The following is a 23,433-nucleotide window of genomic DNA, read 5'->3' as shown; positions in this document are numbered from 1 at the left end:
TAGCACAAGATTCGCCAAAACCCTTCTCACTTGCCAACAAGATTGAATCCGTGTGTGACGTGCATGGCTATCAACTTAAGGCAAATACAACCCGACTGGTTCACGGCTTAAGCTCACAGCTAATACGACAGGACCCCAATTCAGTTGCGAGGAATCTGGCGCGAAACAATCCATGGATGAAAAGGGCACCATGGGACAGGGCAGACCGTTGCCAGCTCCCCTTCCTGACCTGGAAAATTATGTTGTTGATTTTGACGGAGATGACGATCCATCGCATCCCTACAACTGGCCGTTTACTGTCAAGTACGCACACATAATAGATCAAACAATAGGATGATTACTGATGAGATTAATTTGATTAGGATTTATACTGGTGTGTTGGTCTGCTCAGGGACGTTCATAACCTCGTTAGCTAGCGCCATCTTCGCCCCAGGGTCCGATAGCGCGAGCAAGGAATTCGGCGTTGGAGCCGAAGTCGGAAAGTTGGGTACAACACTCTATGTTCTGGGGTTTGCTTCGGGACCAGTGATATGGGCTCCAGCTTCTGAACTTTACGGAAGGAAGTTGCCCTTGGCTATCGCACTGCTCGCCGGTGGAATATTCACCATCGGATCAGCCGTCGCTAAGGATATCCAAACACTTCTCATCTGCCGTTTCTTTGCCGGTATGTGTGGTGCGAGTCAACTTACCGTTGTTCCGGGAGTATTGGCAGACATATACGACAATACTCGACGAGGTATTGCTATCTCACTTTATGCTTTGACTGTATTTGTCGGCCCGTTTAGTGCGCCTTTCATCGGTGGATTTCTTGCGACAAGTTACCTGGGATGGCGCTGGACTCTTTACATTCCAGCCATCGTCAGTCTTTTTGCAGGTGCACTGTCGGTTGTGTTTCTGCGTGAAACATATGCACCGGTACTTCTTATGACGAAGGCTGCAGAAATGCGGCGTCAAACGAATATCTGGGGGATCCATGCGAAACAGGAAAGGATGGAAGTGAATTTGGGAGAAATGGCGAAGAAATATTTCACTCGCCCGCTGACAATGCTTTTGACCGAACCAATCATTTTACTCGTTTCGCTTTACATGTCCTTTATCTACGGACTTGTTTACGCGTTGCTGGAGGCATATCCGTATGTATTTGAAAATGTGTATGGGATGAAGCCCGGAATTAGTGGGTTGCCTTTCATCGGCCTGATTGTCGGAATACTTCTGGCACTGGCATTTATATTGCTGGAACATGGCAGCTATGCAAAGAAGTTGATAGCAAACAAAGGTGTACCTGTGCCTGAATGGCGTCTCGTCCCTCCGCTTATTGGGGCACCCGTGTTTACAATCGGAATATTCTGGTAAGCTTGTATCAAATCCATATAATACATTAGGAATGCTAATTTCATCACAGGTTCGGTTGGACCGGCTATGATCCACAAATACACTGGGCGGTACCTACAGTCGCTGGTATATTTGTTGGGTTCGGCGTTCTTTGCGTATTTCTTCCCTGTTTCAACTACTTGGTTGATGCATATCTACCCCTGTTGGTTTTTTCGATCGTGAAAATCTTCAAGTGTGAATTTGCTGACTCTGGAATAGCGCCGCCTCCACAGTCGCTGCCAATATTATTCTCCGCTCTACTGTGGCGGCAGGTTTTCCACTTTTTACAACTCAGATGTTTGAAAACATGGGTGTACAATGGGCTTGTACATTACTTGGATGTCTGGCTGCCGCTATGATACCGATACCGCTGGTCTTCAGAGCCTATGGCCCTTTACTGCGAAGCAAAAGTAGGCTTTTCAAATGAAGGGAGAAGGAAATGCTAGAGTTTTATGAGCTTCGAACATGTTCAGGGTAATTTGAAAAGTTGATATATTTTTATAAAATCCATTTGGTCCAGGGATATTGTTACATTGTGGTATACCATAAGTTAATAGCTTGCTTGTGCCCTGGTCCTCAACCTCGCACCGTAATACCAGAGAATCAAAGGAGCTGGCAGTCCGACGACCAGTCCTATGAATGCAATTGTACTGTTTCCCCACCCATATCCGAGTACCTTGTACATAGTTGGCGCAAACAAAGGGAACAAGAATGCTGTCAGACTGCGTGGAAACTGAGAGGCGGCCCCGGCACTACTTGTATGTTCCGGATAGGCCTCCATGATATATGCCTGCAATGGCATGCCTGTAATCTGCATGCCAAGCATTGTAATGAAAGCACCAAGGTCGACAATAGCCCAATGAAGGCGATACTGAGCTGCCCACCCATAAAGAAACAAACCAAGCGGCCCGATAAAAGCGCCTGGAAAAACAGAAGGAGTGCGAAGCTCAGGAGTATGCTCGCCGTTAGCACGGGCCTTGAGACGATGGTAGAGCGAGTCCATAAGCATTCCACAAAGCTGAGCTCCCACAATCTCGCCTAATGCAACTGCGATGTAGTGTAAACCACTGATTTCCACCGATTGATGATACTGATAAATCCATAGATCTGAAAAGGTAGATAGAACAATGTACAGAATTCCATAGTAGAATGCCGACACGAGTGAAGAGATTTGGATGATAGGATGGGAAACCAGAAGCCGGACAGGTCTGACCAGTGCGCGCCCCAGGATCCTCAGCGCGGACTTATTTGCGTGGAGTCGTTCATGAATAGTGTAATACCGCGTGTCGCCAGTTTCCCCGCGAAGTCGCTCTGCTCGACGGCGCAGGATTAAAGGCTCATAGGTCTCTTGGAAGGCCGTGAAAGAGACAAGAATCATAACTGCCTGGAAGATAGATGTTGCCCAAAACATCCAACGCCAGGTAGTACGATTCGCCATAAAGCCACCGATGATCGGGCCAACAGCAGCTCCTAGCAAGGGGATCAGCATGTACACTCCAAGCGAGCGCCCGCGCTGTTCAGGTCGCCACACATCGCCCAAAACACCATTCGCCAAAGCATATATAGCACTAGCGCCAAAGCCGGCGAGAAAGCGACAGGCGATCAATGTTTCTTTATTTCTAGCGAAGCCACAGGCAATATTCCAGATAAGGAACCAGACATTTGAAGCGTGGAGGATTGGCTTGCGACCGTAGACCTCAGACAAAGGGCCAATGAAGAGAGGACCGAACGCTGTTGCAAGAAGATAGATTGAGAGAGCCATCGCTGACTCTGCGGAGTTCATGTCGAATTCTGCAGAGATTGTGGATAAGGCTGGGGCGATGATCGTTGATACCATGATTCGATTGAAGCCGGTCGCAGAGAGCACATCGGTAACAGCCCATTTACGACCGGTCCGCCAGTCCTTTGGGTTCTCTGCATCGAAAGGCTCGGCAAATGCGACCAGGAATGGATCATCTTGTTTGCTGTGACTGGTGATGGGGGCTAATTCGACATCGGTTGGCGAGATTGCCGTGACAGCATCGGGGCTCTCGCTATGAGTAGTATTGGAGATCATAGTAGCGCAGAGACTCAGTGAAGCGCTGCCTACTATCAGAAGAAGCAGAGAGAGCCTGGGGAGAGGATGGCAATGGGACCTAAATACTCGACCTTCCCCAGACGAGGAGGTGCGGGGGATCAGATAAGCGGGTCGGATCCGGCCGACGGAATGCTCCGCCACCAGAAAATGAGAGATTGTGGTGATAGTAGCAGAACAAGCAATTGATAATACGAGATATTCTCGTACTTTTAAAATGGAGCACTCAGAGTCAGCATGGGCTTGCTGTCTAACGGATAAGTCTTCGTTCGAAGTCCACCGGAAGAGATGCAAGTAATGAAATTAAGTCGAAACTTCACGATAATTCTTGGAAAAGAACAGTATGGAGCGTGGGCCGCACATCTCAAATTAAAATAGTTCATGAATCAAATCAAGGTGACATTATTATTGTTTTCTAATCTTCCGGGAAAGAAATTTTTTAAGCAAAGGTAGCCTTGCCAAACACTGTCCGAATTTCGTCGAACTTTTTGCCTTCTGCTAGCAATAACCCAAGCAAAATACGCGCCTGCTGGGGGTTATATAGACCGCTAGCAATGCGAGTCTTCGCAGTATCACCCGTGATATCAGCGGTGGGAACCTCGCCGTTCACAGTGCGATGACTCAAGATGACGGGCACATTAGTCCGCGACACGATATCGTCGATGGCATCACCAAACTCGGTCGAGATGCCTCCTGCGCCCTCACCGGCAATCTGAGTTTATTAGCACTAAATCTCAATTATACGGGATCGTTCAGAGAACATACCACAACACCCTTAGCACCATTCTTGATAGCACTCCGAAGCGAGTCGCTGTGCATATCCTCGTACGCGTACAGGATATCCACTCGGGGGATGGAATCCACGTCCTGCACATCTGCGACGTGCTTTGCGTTCGGCTGTACGGCCGGGTAGAAGAAATACGGCGTATTTGAAACAATCATGCCGAGACTACCCTGTTCGTAAGCCTTGAAGGTATCCATGGTATTGGCATTTGTTTTGGTAGCAAAGAAGGCCGAAACGATGCGGTCGTTCAGAACAACAAGTGCACCACGATCCTTGGCCTGCTTGTCTGCGGCCACAGTAACACCTTGGAGGAGGTTCATGGGACCATCGGCGGAAATAGCAGTGGATGGGCGCATCGAGCCGACGAAAACGATCGGCTTGCCGCAATTGACAGTCGCATCGATGAAGAAGGCCGATTCCTCCAGAGTGTCAGTACCGTGGGTGATGACGGCACCGGACATTGTGGGGTCATCGCAAACGGTCTTCTGTAACGTCTGTGTCAGGTTCAGGAGAAGGGATGAGGATACATCGCCGCTGTTGACATTGTCGAATTGAACGGCGTTAACGTTGGCAATGTCGTAGACCTCGGGAATTTTGGAAAGAATCTGGTTGATTCCTAAAGCTCCAGACTTGTAGCCTGCGGTGGCTGTTTTATCGTCGCTTGTCCCGGCAATGGTGCCGCCTAGTATGCTTATGTTAGGAGAATATTCAACGTTGTGGAAGTAGTGCTCGCGTACCCGTTGCTAGTAAAGTAACATTAGGCAAAGATGCATCGAAGTGGTTGAACTTCAAGCCGTTGGAGTTGGTATATGATGTGTTGGAGGCTCGGGCATGAATGAGCGGAGAGGCATAGCTCGTCACAGCCAATGCCGAGATCGCGAGGGTCTTAAGGAGTAGACCCATTTTCGGAATCTTCATGTGATTCTTTTCTTGGTATTTTCAGCAGAGAGCCTGGCTGTTTGAGGACTATATAACATATCACTGTCGGTAGTTGCGTCATCCGGTTTTTGTCTTTCCGAGACTTTAGGCATCTATAAACCCTGAATTGTTTTCCTTGGCAGTTCTTGTCGCATCAAGATTCCGGCCAGAAATATGAGAATGTAGTTTGCTGCGGGGCGGGTATAAGAAGTGGATTGAGGTGGATCGGGGTGGAGACGCATAATTGGAGTATGCAGAATGTCGTTATGTACAAGATTCCCAACCGTTTCGGTTCTCCGATTGGTATCACCGTCCGAAGATGCTAGATGAGAGAGGCAAATTAGTGGAATCGGGTCTTGGTATCGGATCGCAGTTGGTAGTACATTTGGCTGGGAATTGAAGATTAAACTTTTTCGATGGGTACTCCGAGTTGCTGGTATTGTGCCAAGTCGAAAAAGCATTTGTTTCTATTATTGCATTGTGAGTCGCACATCTGCAGTGTAGATAATGGGCCTTCTCAACGGGCCGATCCCGGAGGCAGGTTTATTGTTATGAGATAATTTATCCATATCCGATGATGCATGTAGCTCGTAAACTCGATTGAAAAGACGAAGGGGAGTCTCGGCTCACGACCCGTACCGATTCTTCCGAGCATACCCTAAGCCGATCATCTCCAACCGTACTTGGCTCCGCTTGGCACGGAGAGGCTGTGTGAGATTTAGGTTCTCGCCAAGCATAGCACGGTTGACGTTAGTCACTGAATGAGGCTTTTTTGCTCCGCCTCCTCAAACCGAGACCTTCAAGTCGATGGTGATCTGCAATGTGTCGGTAGAATATCGGACTAACTCGATCACAGCCCAAACCGTGGTGAAGTAAAACATCATCGCATCCTGTCCCTGACGATTAGCGGGGGGCTCGTTAATTCCTGAAAGTCGAATTTGATACGATATTCCATATGTACTAGTATCTTTTTGGCAGTAACTATTGCGCTCCCCAGGAGCCGGGTAGCTGGTTTTCCTTGTATATGTCTCCCCACGACATGTTGCCGCGTTTCGGTATTCGCCAATGCTCTCTCTTCTTGGCAGATTAAGGGTCGCATCGGCACTTGTTCTGCGTGGTTCCGGGTTTTTCTCGTCGTTCGTATGTGTTTAAGTTTCTGTTCTCAAACTGGGCACCAAGATCATGGGTTTACTCGGCGGTAATTTGGATTATGATCATGAGGAGTTTCATAATGGGCACTCGTTGTCGAGGCGTAGCGGGATCTCTGGAGTTATGACATTATTCGTGTCATGGTGGCGACTGGAACAGTTCGAGGTCGTGGAAATGGAGTACTCGATCGCATTCAGCAAGAGAGCGAAGAGTGAGTGGTATGTTCGATTTTTGATTGTGTTATGTTTGTTTGCTCAACAGGAGAAGTTTGGAGTTCCTGGCAGCCAGGGAAAATTGATGAGTCAGCATTTCTTTTCGCGACCCAACCACCATCGGGTTTCTAGCTTTGCAGGTTGCCAACACTCACGGAATCATCAGTGTATAACTTGGTATACTGCAAGCTCTATCCTATGCCCTATCAGCATATCGGGCAGCTTCGAAGCACTCGGATGAAGTGTGTTCCTCGGCCGAGTCTAGCAACGGGCGGCAAGAGGATAACTACTTGATGCAGGAATCATATCCGAATACCCTGTATACCTGTCTAGAGCAGACTCTACCGTCTTTTTATCTCTTCTCGCGAGATATGAACCTGCGAAATCTCATATTTGAAACCGCAAATGAGCTAATGAAACGACGAAACGGAGAATCTGGCAGAATTGGCAGAAGACGCGATTCGGCTAAAAGGCGCGCACGCGCAGTTTAGCCCCGGTACTCCGTACACTGGATTTGATGCTGCAAAATGAGCATGCTTCTGAGCTATCTGATCCTGCTTGCTAACCAAATCGAGGAATTGAGATGTTCGTCGAATAGGGAGTGATTTTATGGGAATATTATCTCACGTTTCGTCGAATAAGCACTGCTCAGGTGGAGACAAAATTGATGGCCATGACAACAACCTGCATGGCCCCCACGACACGGGATGAAGCTTTTTTCTCCCCCCCCCCTTTCTTTTCGTTCCTTTCTGATTCGAGTTTGACCTTTCTACACATCAGCAATCAGCTATAAACTCCTACCAGCTGCTTCAAAGTATCTTGGCAGACGGAGTGCGGAGGACATAGTGGTCAACCATGTCTTCCAGCATTGACAATGGCTTTGGCCCAGGCAGGTGGGGCGATGATGACTGGAATACTGTTGTGGATCTGGGCATTGCAACTGGTCAAGATAGGAGCCTTATCGCTGTTAAGGCAGCCTTTGCATTTCTTCTGCTTGTGGGAATGCTTGTTCTCTCAAGCTTTATTTTTGTCTTGAAAAGGTCAAGAAGCGATGCCCTCAAGCCTATGCCGCTGATCGCTACTTTGGCAGCCATGTTTTCAATGGTGGTGTAAGTCCCGACTCTGGTCCTAATCAAAGTGTTGAATCAATCACTTACCATCCTAATAGCTCTATGGCCAATATGTTTGCTTATTGCAATTTCGGGCTCACAGTGTCCAGGACCAAGAAGTGGTATATGATCACTTCACTACTTTCCGCGCTTTTCGAGCCAACTTCATACTGTGTAATGTTTTATGTCTTCTATACGATTATCCACGTATTTCAAGAGCGTATCATGAATATGAGCACCAGGAGCTCTTCAACCATCAAATATGTGCACTGGACGATTGTGGGTCTCTTCGCAGCACTCGTCATTATTGGCTGGAGCTGGATGGTACTCTATATCAACTCCACCGTTCATGATGAGTTAATCCTCATCGAACAGTCCAATGTTTGGTGGAAGATTGACAGCGCCCGATGCATTCTCTTTTGGTTGAGCGCCTTGGAGATTGTCGCCTGGGCTTTCTACCTGGGCCTCATGACATCGCGGGGTTCATCTAAGGTCAATATAAAGGTACGTTCTCTATGAGGCTTGGAAAAGTAGGACCACTTGAATATTGTGCAGCATCTGACACCATTTGAACAGATGTCAGTATATTTCTTCATCGCAGCTTGCGGCTTTTTCCTTGGCGTGAACTTTTTGTTTTTCGTATGGGATGTGATATATTATATCAGGGCTGGCGGTCAGACCGCCCAGTCCGAGACTGAACAAAAGGTGAGCATAGCCACAGCTGCTATCCAGGAGATCCTCGAATTTGTCTTTGTCCAAGGGTCATTTTTCGGGCTTATTTTATGTTATTGGCGATTTCCGGAACGGGAGGCTCGCTTTGAAGAGGTTTCCGGTGGAGAGACTGAAGAGGCCAAATATGGCTCTGATGTCCTTGACCGTACTGGCCTGGCCCCACGGGAGGTCGAAGGAAGCACCCCTCTGAATGGAATCACTGAAAACAAAGCGGGTACTTTTGAGGCGGATACCTCACGCGCTATTTTGGAGGCGGATAATTACGATTTCCTTCCAGATAAGAAAGCTGGAATTTCTGAGGTAGATGGCTCAAACGGAATTCTGGAGGCCGATTCGAAACTTTTTCATGAAGTAGCCACCTAGGCTCCTGCGTTGCTATTCACCAAGCTTGAAGCCTTGTCTATCTTGTGACTGCCTATCAATAGAATGGGTCAATAACCTTGGGGACCTTATAACATGACGCTAGAGCCTTGACATTCGTCCCGCTCTTGATGTCACGGTAATTAGCATAGAATTTAGCCGATTGATGTTACTCAAAGATCAGAAATTATTCAAATACTTTTGGGCATAATCAAGTGGAACGAACCAAAACAGAAAATAAATCTCAATTTCAAGCAAAGAAGAAAAAAAGGCCAAAAGGAATGCCACACCCGGCAATATACCAGACCTCGGAAAATATTATCTAAACACAATAATGCGGCATATGCCTTATTGATACACAGTACAGCGTACTAGGTAATCAATTCCCCTCTGGGGTCCTGCTATTGCTTTCAACATTAGGCAGTCGACTGGCGGGACTTAGCCAGGGAGTGTCATTCTGACGATCGGAAGCAGCTTAATCCACTAACTATGACCTCGCCTGACTAAATCGTACCATAAGCTCAGGCTTCGACCACATAACATGCAAAGAGCTCTCTGCTTCCCAGTCCATTGACTTGTTGATCAATGTCATATCATACGTCCATATTATTCGAGCAAGAATGAGATTGACCTCCATATAAGCGACGCTGCAAAAAGATTGGTTAATAAGCTAGGTTATCAGGGGAATGGAATTTTCATGCTGCTTTGCAAGGGGATGACGATGACTTACTTTCGTCCAAGACAGGCTCGAGTGCCCAGAGAAAATGGCTGGCTGGCCTCCTTAATATCAGTACATTCTGGGTCAATCCACCGCTCTGGTTTAAAAGTGTGGGGGTCATGGAAGTTAGCCTCATCGTGTGTCACTGTCCATGCACTTGTATAAACTTCCGTCTGCCGTCCCAATCAGCTTTGCGTGGGGCATATTTGGCATTGGGTTACATACGCCCGCAGGAACCCACACCCCATCGATAGAAACCCCGGGAGAAACTCGAGGAAATCCTTGGGAGCCGGGCGGATAGATACGTAGTCCCTCGCTGATGACGGCTTGCAAGTAGGGTAGAGCTTGCGCAGAAACATGATCAATCTCCTTGTAGGTCTTGAACTTTCTCCGGATTTCATCTTTCAATTTTTCGTAAGAGACGGGGTCTCTCAGGAGATAAAAGGTTGCTGCGGCAAGAAAGGTCGCTACTGTTTCACCGCCAGCGATTCTATATCTTAGAGTCAGAAGGCGAAGCCACATGGAAATGACATGAAATACTAACACAAAGGTAGAAGCGTGGGCAGTGAGCTCTTCCCGATCCATCTCATTTGACTCGACCTTACCAATAAGATTAGTCATGAAATCCTTGCGGTTAGAGGACGAATCAATGCGTCTATGTATTCAGTTCAATATTTGATATTTCTCGTTTCCGACTTGAATGAATGCTCACCGGGCCACTTTATCTCTTGTGTATCCGGTATGCTTTTTTCTGATGCCGTCCAGAATAGGGGAAAGAAGCTTGGCCACTAAAGCAACCACAGGAAAATGGCGGAAGTTGTCTGCGACAGTGATAAAGTATAAATGGTTCTCAACCAGTGATGACCAAAAGTGTGGCTTTCCTAAATATTCCAAGTCAATATAGGAGAGTAGCAAAGGCGCAGGGTAGGAAACGAATTGGGATCTCATACCGTCTTCAATGGAATGGAATGATTCACCAAAAGCTATTGTTTCCGGAAAGAAGAAAAAATCATCAATTAGTTAACGGTACAAAAAGAGTGGTGAAAAGTCCGAGTCAGTGTGCCTCACCAAGCTCTCCAAGAATATCGAATGCCACCATCTCGTACCATTTAGTCATATTTAAGCCCATAATATTCAGACCAGGCTCTCCGATTCGGGCTATAAAACGATCAACGCATTGACTAACAATAATCGTTTGTTCCTCTAAAGAGCGCAAAGAGAAAGCAGGTGATAGAGACTTTTTCATGCGCGTGTGCTTATCCGGGTTTCGCTCGCTTCCGATGCATAGAGAGTCAAATCCGGCACCATAAATCTCATAGAATTTGCTCTTGATCAGAGGGGGTTGTCCACTATGACGGTGACCATAAATTCCTTTCCATGATCCGACACTAGCAAATGACAACTCATTTGGCGAGACCCGAAAAACAGGACCTATCCAACCAGGTCAGAACTCAGAAAAAGAAGGAATTATGAGCGAAGATATGGCCGAGGCATACCATATCGGCGATGCTGATCGTCGATTGCTCGATGGAAACGACCACCCATTGAATGGTAGATCCTCCATGTCTATTGGTGCCTGAGCGTAAGATCCGAAGGACGGGAAATAAATCAAACATACCAGCGACGTGCGAGCTAGGAAGGGGCCCGGAAACGCTGCCAAAGGGTGAAAGAAAAGATTGTATACACTCCGTGTGACGATGTAGCACGCTGTCTAAAATTTCCTGTGATAAGTTGGGTTGATTCTAGGCTAATAGTAGAAGGTGAGGAATACCAGAACAAGCACTGCTTTAACAGTGCCTAACAAACTGCTCGGCTGATAGCTCCACCTCGTCAACATGTTGTTTAGGATAAATTGATGTGAAGAAAGCATGGAAATCCCTTTGAGAATCACTGTCAGATAGCTTTATCGCTAGATACTAGTATGACTACTCGTACTGATTCCAGGTTGAGCCGATGTATTGTGGCGGGAAAATATACAGTCCACGTTGAGCCTTTACCCAAATAGGCAATTCCCGAGTATCGCTCCTTTGCCTCCTCCATGGTTTTATCTAAAGTTGGCTATAGGGTTCGACTTACTAGTTGGTTTTTTACGAGCAGGTATTCCTACCGGGCCAACAGTTATCAAAAATCATCATGTGTGCCTCCGATTCAATTTGGACAGTAGATTACCTCATTACATAAATATCTTTAGAATATTCAAGTTTAAGCCAGGCCCAGGAAGTACTCTGGTATGTTAGTACTCCATAGTTTATAGATAGTCAATGTTAGAGACAGAACTTGAAGCATTTTACTACTTGGTATCCTACCTACTTATACCCAGTTATACCCAGTTATTACTAGCAGAATCAAGTAATTTGTTTTAGTTAGAATGACCTTACCGTGATGTACTAGCCAGGTGGGGAACACTAGAAATTCTCGGACATTGTCGCCTGGCAGAAACACTGGGTCAATTGCGGCTATGGAGCGCCGCACTAGTTTCTGCTCCACTTGTCTTTATAATTTTTTTTTTTGTTCAAAAAAGGCATGACAAAAGCAAAGGGCTATTTGTATAGTTTAGATACGGACCCCAGAAAACCTGAAGGTACTGCTACCACGGTAGGCCCCGCTTCAAGAGATTGTATTGAATGTGGACATGTCACATAGAGCTTCATAAAAGAAGATATCAATAAAAAGACAGAGGTATATTACAGCCTTGGAAGTCAGTGTACAGATTCATTACTTATTATCCATAGTTCTTTATCCTGCAAACTATGCGTTCTTCGCCCGTGACCTTGGAAGAGATCACTCCTTCTCAGATCGACCCGCAATCTCTGTGACAAGAGGACAGACGAAGGTGAGTTTTCGAAACAAGTCTTGAATATGTTGATCAATACGCGCCATTCGTGCTTGCTGGTGTGCCCGTCGGGTGAGAGAGCCGATTGTCTTCAGGCGAACCAGGAAACTTTGCAATTCCAAAAGCCGCCTTGTCACCAAAACACCCATCATGATCTCGTAATCTCCACCCTCAATCTCATAATCTCCCAAAGACAGAGGCTGTTTATTCATCGTGGCTGCCAGTATGGGTGCTTGCTCCGGGCCATTTGCTTCCATTCGAGCAATAAAATCATCGATCATTTCACCACATATAATAGTCAGCCGCTCAAGCACCATACTAAGCACCATCATATTTTCAGACTTCTCCTGGCAGGGGTCACAGTTGATCATGCGCTTGCACAGGAACAGTACTTCCTGATAGATTGACAGAATGGAGTCGAGGCCTTGCTCCCCAGGGTCCCCTTCATGATTGGGCGATTCTAATTCATCCAGCAGGAACACGGCTGAGTTGAGACACGAACATGACGATTGCCCCTCTATAATGCCTTCAGTAATATTATCATGTGATCGGGTTATTCTCACGGTCGGGTCAAGAACTTGGTCCACTGGCGGAGTCGGCAGTACATTGGGTGGTGTAGAACCATTGGAAGCGAGTGGCGGCGGAGGCTGCTGTGCCATATTTTCCGACCCAGGGTAACTGTTATACATCAGCAACTGATATTTGAACCAGGCCCCCAATATAAACGAGGGAGAGATTTCTGTTTATATACCCAGAATTGAAGTAATCGACCGGAACGGTTGGATTGCCCACCATCGGGTAGTCCAATTCCGGTACAAATGTGTCCCCCTCTTCCAGAGGCCAATCCAGGCAGTTGGACCAAGTTTGAACTTCCTTGAACATTGGATCGAAAGTCAAGTTCGAATCATCTTGGGCATGTTGCGTTTCATCTACGGTATGCGGTTCCATTGTCAACAGGGATGGCTGCTCAGCAGCAGTGGTTGCAGCGCCATTCGCGGGAGATCGGGTGGCTACCGTGCCAACGTCCAATCCAGTCTCATTTTCATTCTCCTTCCCCGAGGGTCCATGTGGTTGATTCCTTTTGCGTTTGCGTGTAAGAGCGTGAGTGTAGTTACAGGGAGAGAGAGAGTTTTGCACCGCGAACAACCCGCTTTTCGGCCGCTGCAGCGGATCTATTCCACACAACTCAAGCATCTTGATTAGCGATTTAGAACATGGACTATGGTTACATGAATGACATGGGAATTTTAGATAACACACCTTTTTTATCCGGCAATTATCGCAAGCCGAGTGTTGGGGTTTGTTTGTCGCCCCATCTTCCGCAACCCCTGATTCACGTTCGAGGAACTCCCCAACCTTCTTCTCAGGGAGGTAGCGTAGGGTTCCAAACATTTTGAAGTATCAAATTAGTAGCACTTGTTTAGCTGACCATAAAATGTGCACCGTCTTTCTTATTTATCGACCGACCAGCCTCGAGTTCAGCTGCGAATGCAGTCTGGCCGCCCAGATCCAAGACCCCTGGAGAACCAGTGGCTCGTGTGGTAATTTACCACAGGTAGCCTTGCAACAACGCCAATGAATATGTACCTGCGGCTCCACTCGGCTTATGCGCTTACATTACATGCCAAATAGCTCCTAATCTAATATAGTAATGGGCTCCGGCGAGCCCCGGGGTGAACGACACACTACTTGATGGAGTGACGATATATCGGACAGTGGTCGTCGTCACCTGGGCATATATTGTCAACGGACAACAATGGGACTGTTAGACTGCTTAGCTCTTTACTAGCCATCAGACAATTCGGACCATCTTCCAAGTAGCTCCGCATAAATCCCTAGGTTGATAATGCATTAGTGCAACCTAACTTGCATTTAATTGGTCTGTTTAGAGGGCGAAGTTGGCCTAGGGCTGATTTTGTACCGAAAGATAAATGCCCAAGCAAACAAGCTAATGCAACTGTATGAATAGATGAGTTTCATACAGCGCCCGCGGAAAAGTGTGGTCCGTGATGACAGCTTCTGATCAGCACTAAGCGGATAGGGTGGTTAGGATCAGAATTTCGATACGATCTCAATATTTTCTAGTTGGAACATGATAACAAGATGGCTAGGCCGAATTATAATAAATTTTTAATCCTAACTCCGAGTCCCTAATAAAAAAGATGTGCAGAATAACGTTACCCCTCGCGCGATCCTGTGTTTCTTTACCCGGCGATACTGCCCCGGAGTTTGTCTCAATAAGTGTCATCTAATTATGTGCCCCAAAGGACTACGAAACATGATTCACATGATGTTCTGTCCATGGGCGAAAGTGATTGATGTCTAGGTATATGTAAATATCCTCGGCGTTATCAGTTGCATCCATGTTAATCAAGAAATCGGGCAGCTGTAGATCGACCTCGAAAAGCCTGCAGCAAACATCTCCTGCATGGGAAGAAGTGGTTCTCAACGCCGCGGGAATTGGTATGCAGGGGCGGCCCGCTGCTGGGCATGGACTAATGCCATCATATCATTCCAAAATTTGTACCTTGTTTGCTGTGTGAATAGTATGTATAGTACCGCGTGGATTGAAGATTTCCATCTACTAGTAGCTGCAGAGTATTTATCTCTGAGGCCATTCATATGTATGCTGTTCGTTTTGGGCCAATATCGACCCCCAAGACAGTGATAACGACCCAGAAACTCGGAAATATCTTCGTATTTATTTAGGTATGACTACTTTTGGGACAACTGTCTAAGCTGCAGAAGCCCAGGTGAAATGGCCAATAGCTAGCTTCGCACCTGCAACCCTTTTTGGGCAATAGCCGCAATAAGCAGCCGGGATTAACCTGAGTTGGAGCTGTAGCCTTGTAGAGTCGAACTCGGGAAATGCCCGTGATGACCTGAGATATTCGTGAATCGATTTGGGGAAGCTTTTATTCTCAGTTTCTTTCCACTTGGTGGTGTTGCTATAGCTATCAGACTCAATCCTATTGCAGACAAAGTGAACGCAACCCGGCACGCACAGATAAAAGATGACCTCTCTCAATATTTCCGTGGATGATATCCCCAGTCTAGAGGGGAAAACTGCCATTGTCACCGGTATCAAGAACTCCAATGCCTATATTTTCAAGATCTTATTGACCCAATTTTGAAACAGGCGGTTGCTCCGGCATCGGATGGGAGTCCGCTCAACTCCTAGCCTCCAAAGGAGCTACTGTGTACGTACTTGATCTACATCCGCCTCCCTCTGAGAAGCACGAGGGTGGGGAGCAGCAAGAGAAGACCTTATCGGAGATCTATTACCGGGCCTGCAATGTGACTTCTTGGTCAGCACTCCGAGCAGTCTTCGATGAAATCCCTCAGGTTGACATTGCCATTGCAAATGCCGGGGTCTCGGAGGAGTGCGATTATTTCGCTGACAGCTGGGACGCGGAAGGCAAAATTGAAGAGCCTGAATATGCAGTTGTGGAGGTGAACTATCGTTCAGTTCTGAATTTTATCAAGCTGAGTCTCTCGGCATTCCGACGGGCAGGCAACAGAAACGGTAGTCTCGTCCTTACGACTAGCGCCACGGCCTACTCCCCGGAGCATAGTTTGCCAGTGTATAGTGCGACGAAATTAGCGTTGGTGGGCCTCGTTCGTGCTTTGAGATCTTCCCTGCTACATCAATATGGTGCGACCATCAACGCCGTTGCACCTGCTGCTACCATTACCAGCCTTTTGCCAGCCAATCTCGCCGCCCCTATTTTGGCAGCCGGGGCCCCTGTAAGTATGGCGCAACATGTGGCTGTTGCAGTTGTTTATTCCGCGACTGCTTCTCAGGAACATTCGGTCGAAAGCTATGGAAATGATGGACCAGAGCAACTTGGCCCCGGTCGATGGAACGGGCGCGTTATTTTGACACTGGGGGACAAATGGACTGAACTTGAAGAGCCGCTAGCGGAACGGAGAGCGGGCTGGTTCGGGGCTTGGAATACGGAGATGACTGCGCTGCAACAGAAGTTGACAGATATGCGATTCAAGGGCATGTAAATAGGGGAATGATCGAAGTTTTGTACGCATGACACCAGTCTTTGGTTTAGACCAGGAATCGAATAGTTTTGAATTGGACTTATTTGGCAGGTTTGCGGAGAATTTTCACGGTAAAAATTCGGTAATAACTTAGGAGCGAAGGAGGAAAATAATACTATCAGGAAATAAGATTGGCAAAGTTCCTGAAGTCCGGATCCCCTACCAACCGCTCCATTTGCTCTGTCAATAACCCAACAACAACTTCCACCGATCCGTCATTCGTGCGCGGTTGAAAGCTGCAAATCCCTGCAAATTGGCCGCGGGGCATTCGAAAGGTCTCAATGCACCCGGAAGACCCCAGAGCAGGACCGAAATCCAACTGGTAGAAGGGGAGCCCAACCCAGGAGGTGGTGACAAGGTCCTCAGCAAACCAGCTGGGGAAAGCATTGGCCAAGGGCTGGCGAACGTCAGGAATCCCCGCAGCAAGGGTGACAGCCTCCGTAAGCCTTGATGTGTCGCGATTGGCGATAGTTTCGTGGCGGATGCGCGCAGCAATCTCGCCCAGCGGGGTGTCGGGGTTAGTGAGGTCCTGAATCGACATGTTGGTCATGCTACAAAATACGACGTTACCCGCATAGTCGGCTGGAACTGAGAGAGGCCTGCGACCATCGATGGCAACCGAGACAAAAGAGTTGTCTCGGCACGGTGCATTTGGCTGCCCAGAGGGAAATCGGGCCTTGGAAATATTCCGCCAGATCCAGGCCACTAGAGCATCGTTGGTGGAAATGGGTTCAAGAGATGGGGAAGAAGTGGAAGCTGTTTTTTTGAGTGTCGCCTGGGCTGCAGCGGAGAGGGAGAAGATGCGGGTCTCAACACCCCCTGCTGCGATTTGGAAAGGAGGTTCGGGTGGTGGAGACGTGGCGGACCCGCGCCAATCGAGACCGATCAGCTTCCACAATTCTGGTCTCTCCTTCAACGTTGGGTACTTCTCGATGGCTTGGTCATGGGACACCTGGAATGCAAGAGGGAGCGCAATCTGTGACCGAGATGACGAGTTGGGGAAGGCCGAAGGCTGTGCTGGGAGGCCCTGGGTCTGTCGATAATACTGTGCCCATTTCTCAAAGATCAGGTAAACACCGTAAGCGTCCGCGAATTGATGGGCGAATCCAACAGAGAGGAGACAACCGCCATGGATAAAGCTGGCTTGCGCTGCCATGACACGCTGCGTCGTAGCGACGCCAGCCAAAGGGGCCAACAGCTGGCCATCGAGCTTATCAGTGGGGAACCCCTCAGCCTTGAGCTGGGAATAGTTATACGGGAAAGGACTATCAGGGCCGGTGAAGTCGCGAATGGTGAGAAGTGAGTCATGGTTTTGCATGGGCCGAATAAAAGGTTGTGTTCCTGGTGATGCGTCCGTTGGAGGAGCAACAATTTCTCCCGCCAAATCAGGCCATTCCTCCACGACAAGTGCCAGTGAGCGTCGCAAGACTGAGATAATAGAATCGTTGTCTTCACCTGAAACCGACCAACCTACAATCAAAGCGTTAAAGATAGGGGGCATGATGGTATCCAAAGGGCTGAATTGATGCATATTTTTGTTGATTCGGGGGTTCAGGGTGGTTGACAGCAAAACCTGAAGTGTAGATGGGTAGAAGAATTTTTTAGAAAAGATGAAAGGAATAATTTCCCACTTGATGAACTCACTTCAGGGCTGTCCTTGGGTATACTTAGAAAGACTGGCTATGAAGCAGGATGGATAATAAGCCCGTAGTGGTCGTGGATTCCTCTCTCTACTTGAGCCTGCCGGGCTGTCCGAATTAAGAAATTTCCGGGCATCTAGGATCTGTGAGATAAAACAAGCGCTTCTATTAACTCGTGAATTATTGCAAAGAGACGAAAAGTCAAGTTCAATTTCTCGAACTCACATTGTCAGAATGCTATCAATCACTGAAACTATTCCCATTGCGACTCAGCTTTTGCTGAAGGGCGCGGAGAAAAGCCATTCCTATTCGACCTGGAAGCCATTGATCCATCCTCGCGCCGATGAGACCTGCCGTGAAAATGACGAATATTTCTTGCAACTATGGCCATTTCCCTCCGAAAAGTCGAGAGAGACCTTTGTCAACGCTGGCTTTGGTCGGGTCACTTGCCTATACTTCCCGCTGGCTCGGGATGACCGTATTATCTTCGCGTGCAAGCTTTTAACAATCCTATTCTTAATCGATGGTATGGAAAGAGTTGAACTAATTAAAACTTTTATTCTTCGATTTGTTATTTAATCCATGAATTCTGCTAACGACGTGGGCCAGATATCTTGGAAGATATGTCTTTGGAAGAAGGAGAGGCATACAATGCTCGACTGATGCCCCTGATGCGAGGAGATCAGCAACCCAATCGTAAGGAATTACTCTCTGGGTATCCACGGATGCCTGCCCAGATCACAGCAGTACTGAAACTTACTTCAATGTCTGAAATAGGCGATATTCCCGTCGACTTCATGATGTATGATTTATGGGAGGAAATGCGTGCTGCGAACCCGGTCTTGGCGGATGGAATTCTTGAGCCCACTTTTACTTTTATGCGCGCGCAGACAGACAAGGCACGGCTTTCGATCAAAGAGCTCGGTCACTATCTTGTTTATCGAGAGAGAGATGTGGGAAAGGCGTCAGTCAGCATTCATTCGCAGCATGGTGATACCTTCTAACTTCTTGATGTTGATTACAGTCTCCTTTCAGCGCTCATGAGATTTACGATGGATCTTGAACTAACGCCCGAAGAACAAACGTCCATGGTACCCCTCGAGCGGAATTGTTCAAAGCAGATATCAGTGGTGAATGATATCTGGAGCTGGGAAAAAGAAGTCCGCGCATCCCAGTCTGGCCACGAGGAAGGATCGGTGTTATGCTCTGGTGTCAAAGTTCTGGCCGAAGCAACAAACTTGGATATTGCGGCGACAAAGCGACTTCTCCAGGCCATGGTTGAAGAATGGAATAAAGTTCATGATCGACTCACGGCAGAACACATTGCGATGGGATGTCGATCAGTCGTCAAGCTCTATATGAAGGGCTTGGAGTATCAGATGAGTGGCAATCAGCTGTGGAGTCAGACAACTCTGCGCTATGTTGACAAGGAGGTGAGTGCAAGTGCATAGGATTTTAGGTAGGAGACCTCCAATCATAAACCAGTTGGATCCAGCGTTACCTGGGAAGTTCTCAATCGATTCGAGGCTAGATTTTCTTCCATCGGAGAATTTTAGATTGATATTATTTCGTGATAGTAATTATTCTTGCTGAATTCAAATCGTACTATTTTACCCGCCAACCTTATTTCCCCTTATTGGCCCAGCAAGGCCGCCGATTCCCTTCCTATCGCGATTAGCTCGATGAGATTTGAACCTGGCATCCTCGTTTTTATTAAAATTCTTGTGCGACAAATATTCCTATTCCGACTGCCATCAGAAGAAATTTAGGGGGCTACAAGGAGTGGACCTCAGGGGGTTCGTTCTATTCGACCGGGAATTCCCTTTCCGGGCGATCGGGTGCCGACCAAAAAACAAAGAAGCACTTTTCGTTCTTAAGAATTTATGTATTTCCTCGCTTTCAATATTTGCGTCTTCCACGACTTCTTCGCATACTATCTTTCTTTCAATCATCCAAAAATGCCTCGTTGCGCTCTCGTCACCGGATGTAGTGCTGGAGGCATCGGCTCGGCCTTGGTGGAAGAACTACACGCCCAGGGACTGAAAGTCTACGCAACGGCTCGGTCGGCAGCGAAAATGGAGCATTTTTCTATACTTCCCCGTGTCACGATCATTACCCTCGATGTCGTTGATCCAACCAGCATTGCGGCTGCCGTGGAGACCGTCCGGCAGGATTTGTCTTTGAATGGAGACTCTCTCGATATTCTCATCAACAACGCCGGTCAATCCCTCGTATACCCAGCCCTTGATACCTCTATTGAAGAGGCAAAGCGTCTTTTTGACGTGAACTTCTGGGGAGTCATCACTATGACCCAGGCTTTTACCCCACTGCTCCGCGCTGGAAAAAATGGTAGTACACTTGTGAACGTCTGTTCGATTTCGGGTTTCCTATACGCCCCATGGATGAGTGAGTTTCAATTTTTGGCAAGAAATATATACATGGCCGAAAGGATCTTGCAATAGGGAGGGTCTAGCCTTTGAGGCCATTCTTGAGCTTTATCCGAAGGTCCCTAAAGAAAGTATTCGAAGAACTCACTGACAAATACCCCTAGGTGTATACAATGCCTCCAAAGCTGCTTTGATGTCTTGGAGCGAGACTCTCCGATTGGAACTACAGCCGTTCAATATTCGGGTTATTTCCCTGGTTACAGGCTCTGTGGCTACGAATGTCATGTCGCATAATGACCTCAGCTTACCCGAAAGCTCCCTTTACCAGAAGGCGCTCTCAGAGATTCAGACACGTGGAGTTGGGAAGGATGTTTCGAGCAAGACTCCACCAGCCGAATTTGCTCACGATGTTGTTAAAGACGTGCTGGGCGGAGCATCGGGACCTGTATGGCGTGGCGCAATGGCTTCGATGGTGAAATTCATGTCCAAATACATGCCGACAGCCGTTCTGGTAAGTTCTACCTGCTTTGAAAAATTCGCCATCTTTTGATTAATATAATTGATTTCTAATCTGCGTCTCACAGGATCGGGCAATGAAGGGTGGAACTGGACTGGACAAGCTGCCTTGAAAAACATGGCAATGGCAAGGAATAACCTGTGAAGCCACTGCTAGTACGCTGGATTCTAGCATAGTGAGAAATTTGTAAGTCAGCCTAGCGAGCGATTCTATCACGTAATGGTTACTCTTGCAGGATGTGCAGGGCGCGCGCAGGCCCCGGCCGCCAACGAGATAGATTGTTTGACTCATAAAATTCGATGACCATTGGAATGGAAAGCTTTCACAAAGAACCCCAAAGTAACTAAACCCGAGAAAAATTCAAAATCTTCAGACCCCGTTGGCCTAAAAAAATACTGCGTGGCCCTAAACATAGACGAGCCCATAAGTTCAAGCATTCATTTACCAGCCCTCGGGGACACACGCGTCATGAGCTTTGGCTTGACCCATAAAAGATGCATCGCTACATCCCTATGCCAGTCAACTTCATGGTCCACTAGGTCTAGGTCATATTTATAATACAGCTTTGCCAGAGTCAGGCGTAACTCCAACCAAGCCAATCTACCGATTCATTGTTAGCTTAATGCCGACAATATACATGAACAAGACTATCTGGAAATCAGAACTTACCCTCGACCTGAGACATGAACGTGAGCCCATTGAGAATGGCTGGCTGGCCTCCAGTTCGTCCTCTACACTCAACCCTAGCCAACGCTCCGGGCGGAAATCCCACGGGGCATCGAAATTTGCCGAACCGAGGCTGGATGCCAATGGGTTTGTAGAAACAATTGTCTACAAATAAATGTCAGCGGGTTATATATCTCACGATAGAGATTGAGTGGCTTATGAATCGCTGAAAAATGTGGTCTTCATATAAACGTACTTTTTCTGGAACAAACTGGCCGTCAATGAACCCTCCAGCTTCCGGCACGACCCGCGGCAAACCTAGTGCCAGTGGGGGGGAAAATACGCAATGCTTCTAGACAGACTGCATGCAAGTATTTCAGTGAGGAGGTCGAGTGTCCATTGATATCCTTATCGTTTCTGAACGCGGATCGGATTTCCTGTTGCAGTTTTTCCCGGATGCGCTGATCGCGCCCGATATAGAAGATGATGGTTGATAAACAGGTTGCGGTTGTTTCGCTTCCTGCGATGCTGCATAATTTAATTTCAGAACTACTCCAAGGTAAGATTTAGCAATGGAGTCGATGCTACGTACACAAAGTCCGAGGCATGGGCGGCCAACTGAATATCTGATATCTGGGAAGCGTTGCGCTCTACCAAAAGGTAGCTTATGAAGTCTCTCCGATTGGTCTTCTGGTGGATTCGGCTGTAAATAGATGTTAGTATCATCCAAGAAATAGACTATGATTAGGGTAGATGACCGTTTGACCAAGTCTATGGTGTATGTTTGGTGCTTTATCGCGCCATCCATGAGGCTGTTGAGCCATTTTGGATTCAATTTCAAAAAGACGCGACCAAAAATCGGAAACCGCTTCAAAAAGTCGGAGAGGCCCGATTGCCCCATGCTTTCTGTAACAACCGTAATCCATGAATGCACATTTCCCGTTTCCAGACCATGAAATGACTCCCCAAAGGCTAGTACAAATATCGAGGGTCAAGTCAGCGTGACATCAGAGAAAATTCCATCCATGGATGGAGAAGGGAAAACTTTGGAGGAAAATTAGGATTCGACCTTACCTAGCTCACCAATAATATCAAAAGTGAGGAGATTGGTCCACATAGTCATGTCAACCCCGTCCTTCGAGTTGCCTCGCTCACCAACCTGAGATATGAATTTGTCAATGGCCTCCGAGACAATACCTTCCTGCTCGCGCAATGATCGATCTGAAAATGCAGAGGCAAGGAACTTGCGCATCGAGCTATGTCTCTCTGGGTCGCGCTCGCTCACAATGGAGCTGGCTTGATCGGCAAAGTTTCCACCTTCATAAAAGTCACTCTTGACGAATATAGCTCGATCTTTGCGAGGCGAGTATATGTCTTTCCAAGACTGTGCAGAGTTGAAAGAAAGTTCGTTTGGCGCCACACGCACGACAGGACCTATAATAATCCTCAGGAGGTGAGACCGTAGCCCTGGAAATATACCAAGATTTGGGATCAAGTTTACATACCGTATCTTTCGTGCAGTTTGAGAATGTCGTACGGTTGTCGGCCGCCCATGTAGGACCACGAATAATTAAACTATCGAGTGATCAATATTCAGCAGCTAGACGGTAATATTATTGAGTCATTCACACAAACATTGCTGAGAGCTGAAAATTTAGGGCCTGGAAAATGAGCCAGAGGGTGAAAAAAGAAGGTGTGGAGAAAGAGTCGGGTGATCCATATCGTGATTCCTGTCAGTCCAGTGATGCCAATGATAGCCCAAGTAGGCAAATCCTTCAACTGGTCCATTTTTCTTTCACACTTTGAATGGATATAGATGGATAGATCCGCAATTTCAAGATGAAGCAAAGTGAAGCAAAGTGAAATTGTCACTGGAAGAAGCGTTTCGCGGGGTCAGAAATCACGTGTCC

At 47.3% G+C, this 23,433-nt stretch overlaps 12 protein-coding genes across 12 annotated transcripts; 6 read left to right on the top strand and 6 right to left on the bottom strand.

The window, feature by feature from the left end:
- Positions 1-172: 172 nt before the first annotated feature.
- N7509_002548 (uncharacterized protein) lies at positions 173-1,353 on the top strand (the record flags this gene model as incomplete). The annotated part of the gene is made up of 2 exons (XM_056627185.1): positions 173-303; positions 363-1,353. 2 exons carry the CDS (start codon positions 173-175, stop codon positions 1,351-1,353), a joined length of 1,122 nt encoding a protein of 373 aa, XP_056492980.1.
- A 568-nt stretch (positions 1,354-1,921) lies between these two features.
- On the bottom strand, positions 1,922-3,427 carry N7509_002547 (MFS transporter; the record flags this gene model as incomplete). The annotated part of the gene is made up of 1 exon (XM_056627184.1): positions 1,922-3,427. The coding sequence occupies one exon, from the start codon at positions 3,425-3,427 to the stop codon at positions 1,922-1,924; it is 1,506 nt and encodes a 501-aa protein (XP_056492979.1).
- A 457-nt stretch (positions 3,428-3,884) lies between these two features.
- On the bottom strand, positions 3,885-5,132 carry N7509_002546 (asparaginase ahrA; the record flags this gene model as incomplete). Its single annotated transcript, XM_056627183.1, has 3 exons — positions 3,885-4,157; positions 4,211-4,911; positions 4,967-5,132. The coding sequence occupies 3 exons, from the start codon at positions 5,130-5,132 to the stop codon at positions 3,885-3,887; spliced, it is 1,140 nt and encodes a 379-aa protein (XP_056492978.1).
- Positions 5,133-6,329: 1,197 nt separating this feature from the next.
- N7509_002545 (uncharacterized protein) lies at positions 6,330-6,594 on the top strand (the record flags this gene model as incomplete). Its single annotated transcript, XM_056627182.1, has 2 exons — positions 6,330-6,514; positions 6,558-6,594. The coding sequence occupies 2 exons, from the start codon at positions 6,330-6,332 to the stop codon at positions 6,592-6,594; spliced, it is 222 nt and encodes a 73-aa protein (XP_056492977.1).
- Positions 6,595-7,363: 769 nt separating this feature from the next.
- N7509_002544 (uncharacterized protein) lies at positions 7,364-8,712 on the top strand (the record flags this gene model as incomplete). Its single annotated transcript, XM_056627181.1, has 3 exons — positions 7,364-7,617; positions 7,728-8,121; positions 8,194-8,712. 3 exons carry the CDS (start codon positions 7,364-7,366, stop codon positions 8,710-8,712), a joined length of 1,167 nt encoding a protein of 388 aa, XP_056492976.1.
- Positions 8,713-8,767: 55 nt separating this feature from the next.
- N7509_002543 (cytochrome P450) lies at positions 8,768-10,972 on the bottom strand (the record flags this gene model as incomplete). Its single annotated transcript, XM_056627180.1, has 9 exons — positions 8,768-8,836; positions 9,224-9,356; positions 9,440-9,600; positions 9,653-9,917; positions 9,972-10,082; positions 10,140-10,308; positions 10,378-10,410; positions 10,496-10,858; positions 10,924-10,972. 9 exons carry the CDS (start codon positions 10,970-10,972, stop codon positions 8,768-8,770), a joined length of 1,353 nt encoding a protein of 450 aa, XP_056492975.1.
- Positions 10,973-12,208: 1,236 nt separating this feature from the next.
- N7509_002542 (C6 zinc finger domain protein) lies at positions 12,209-13,652 on the bottom strand (the record flags this gene model as incomplete). Its single annotated transcript, XM_056627179.1, has 3 exons — positions 12,209-12,938; positions 13,012-13,454; positions 13,521-13,652. 3 exons carry the CDS (start codon positions 13,650-13,652, stop codon positions 12,209-12,211), a joined length of 1,305 nt encoding a protein of 434 aa, XP_056492974.1.
- A 1,622-nt stretch (positions 13,653-15,274) lies between these two features.
- Positions 15,275-16,274, top strand: N7509_002541 (SDR family oxidoreductase; the record flags this gene model as incomplete). Its single annotated transcript, XM_056627178.1, has 2 exons — positions 15,275-15,341; positions 15,400-16,274. The coding sequence occupies 2 exons, from the start codon at positions 15,275-15,277 to the stop codon at positions 16,272-16,274; spliced, it is 942 nt and encodes a 313-aa protein (XP_056492973.1).
- Positions 16,275-16,431: 157 nt separating this feature from the next.
- Positions 16,432-17,844, bottom strand: N7509_002540 (transferase family protein; the record flags this gene model as incomplete). The annotated part of the gene is made up of 1 exon (XM_056627177.1): positions 16,432-17,844. The coding sequence occupies one exon, from the start codon at positions 17,842-17,844 to the stop codon at positions 16,432-16,434; it is 1,413 nt and encodes a 470-aa protein (XP_056492972.1).
- Positions 17,845-18,187: 343 nt separating this feature from the next.
- Positions 18,188-19,404, top strand: N7509_002539 (uncharacterized protein; the record flags this gene model as incomplete). The annotated part of the gene is made up of 3 exons (XM_056627176.1): positions 18,188-18,479; positions 18,563-18,917; positions 18,978-19,404. 3 exons carry the CDS (start codon positions 18,188-18,190, stop codon positions 19,402-19,404), a joined length of 1,074 nt encoding a protein of 357 aa, XP_056492971.1.
- A 507-nt stretch (positions 19,405-19,911) lies between these two features.
- Positions 19,912-20,969, top strand: N7509_002538 (SDR family oxidoreductase; the record flags this gene model as incomplete). Its single annotated transcript, XM_056627175.1, has 3 exons — positions 19,912-20,359; positions 20,505-20,851; positions 20,925-20,969. 3 exons carry the CDS (start codon positions 19,912-19,914, stop codon positions 20,967-20,969), a joined length of 840 nt encoding a protein of 279 aa, XP_056492970.1.
- A 488-nt stretch (positions 20,970-21,457) lies between these two features.
- N7509_002537 (cytochrome P450) lies at positions 21,458-23,311 on the bottom strand (the record flags this gene model as incomplete). The annotated part of the gene is given in 8 exon segments (XM_056627174.1): positions 21,458-21,508; positions 21,527-21,688; positions 21,811-22,051; positions 22,116-22,226; positions 22,282-22,495; positions 22,598-22,990; positions 23,029-23,098; positions 23,159-23,311. The coding sequence occupies 8 exon segments, from the start codon at positions 23,309-23,311 to the stop codon at positions 21,458-21,460; spliced, it is 1,395 nt and encodes a 464-aa protein (XP_056492969.1).
- Between the last annotated feature and the right edge of the window lie 122 nt (positions 23,312-23,433).

Source organism: Penicillium cosmopolitanum (assembly GCF_028827165.1).
Source record: "Penicillium cosmopolitanum strain IBT 29677 chromosome Unknown utg000004l:1.0-4361866.0:1.0-4365735.0, whole genome shotgun sequence".
NCBI lineage: Eukaryota > Fungi > Ascomycota > Eurotiomycetes > Eurotiales > Aspergillaceae > Penicillium > Penicillium cosmopolitanum.
This window is presented reverse-complemented; position numbering and strand designations above follow the sequence as displayed.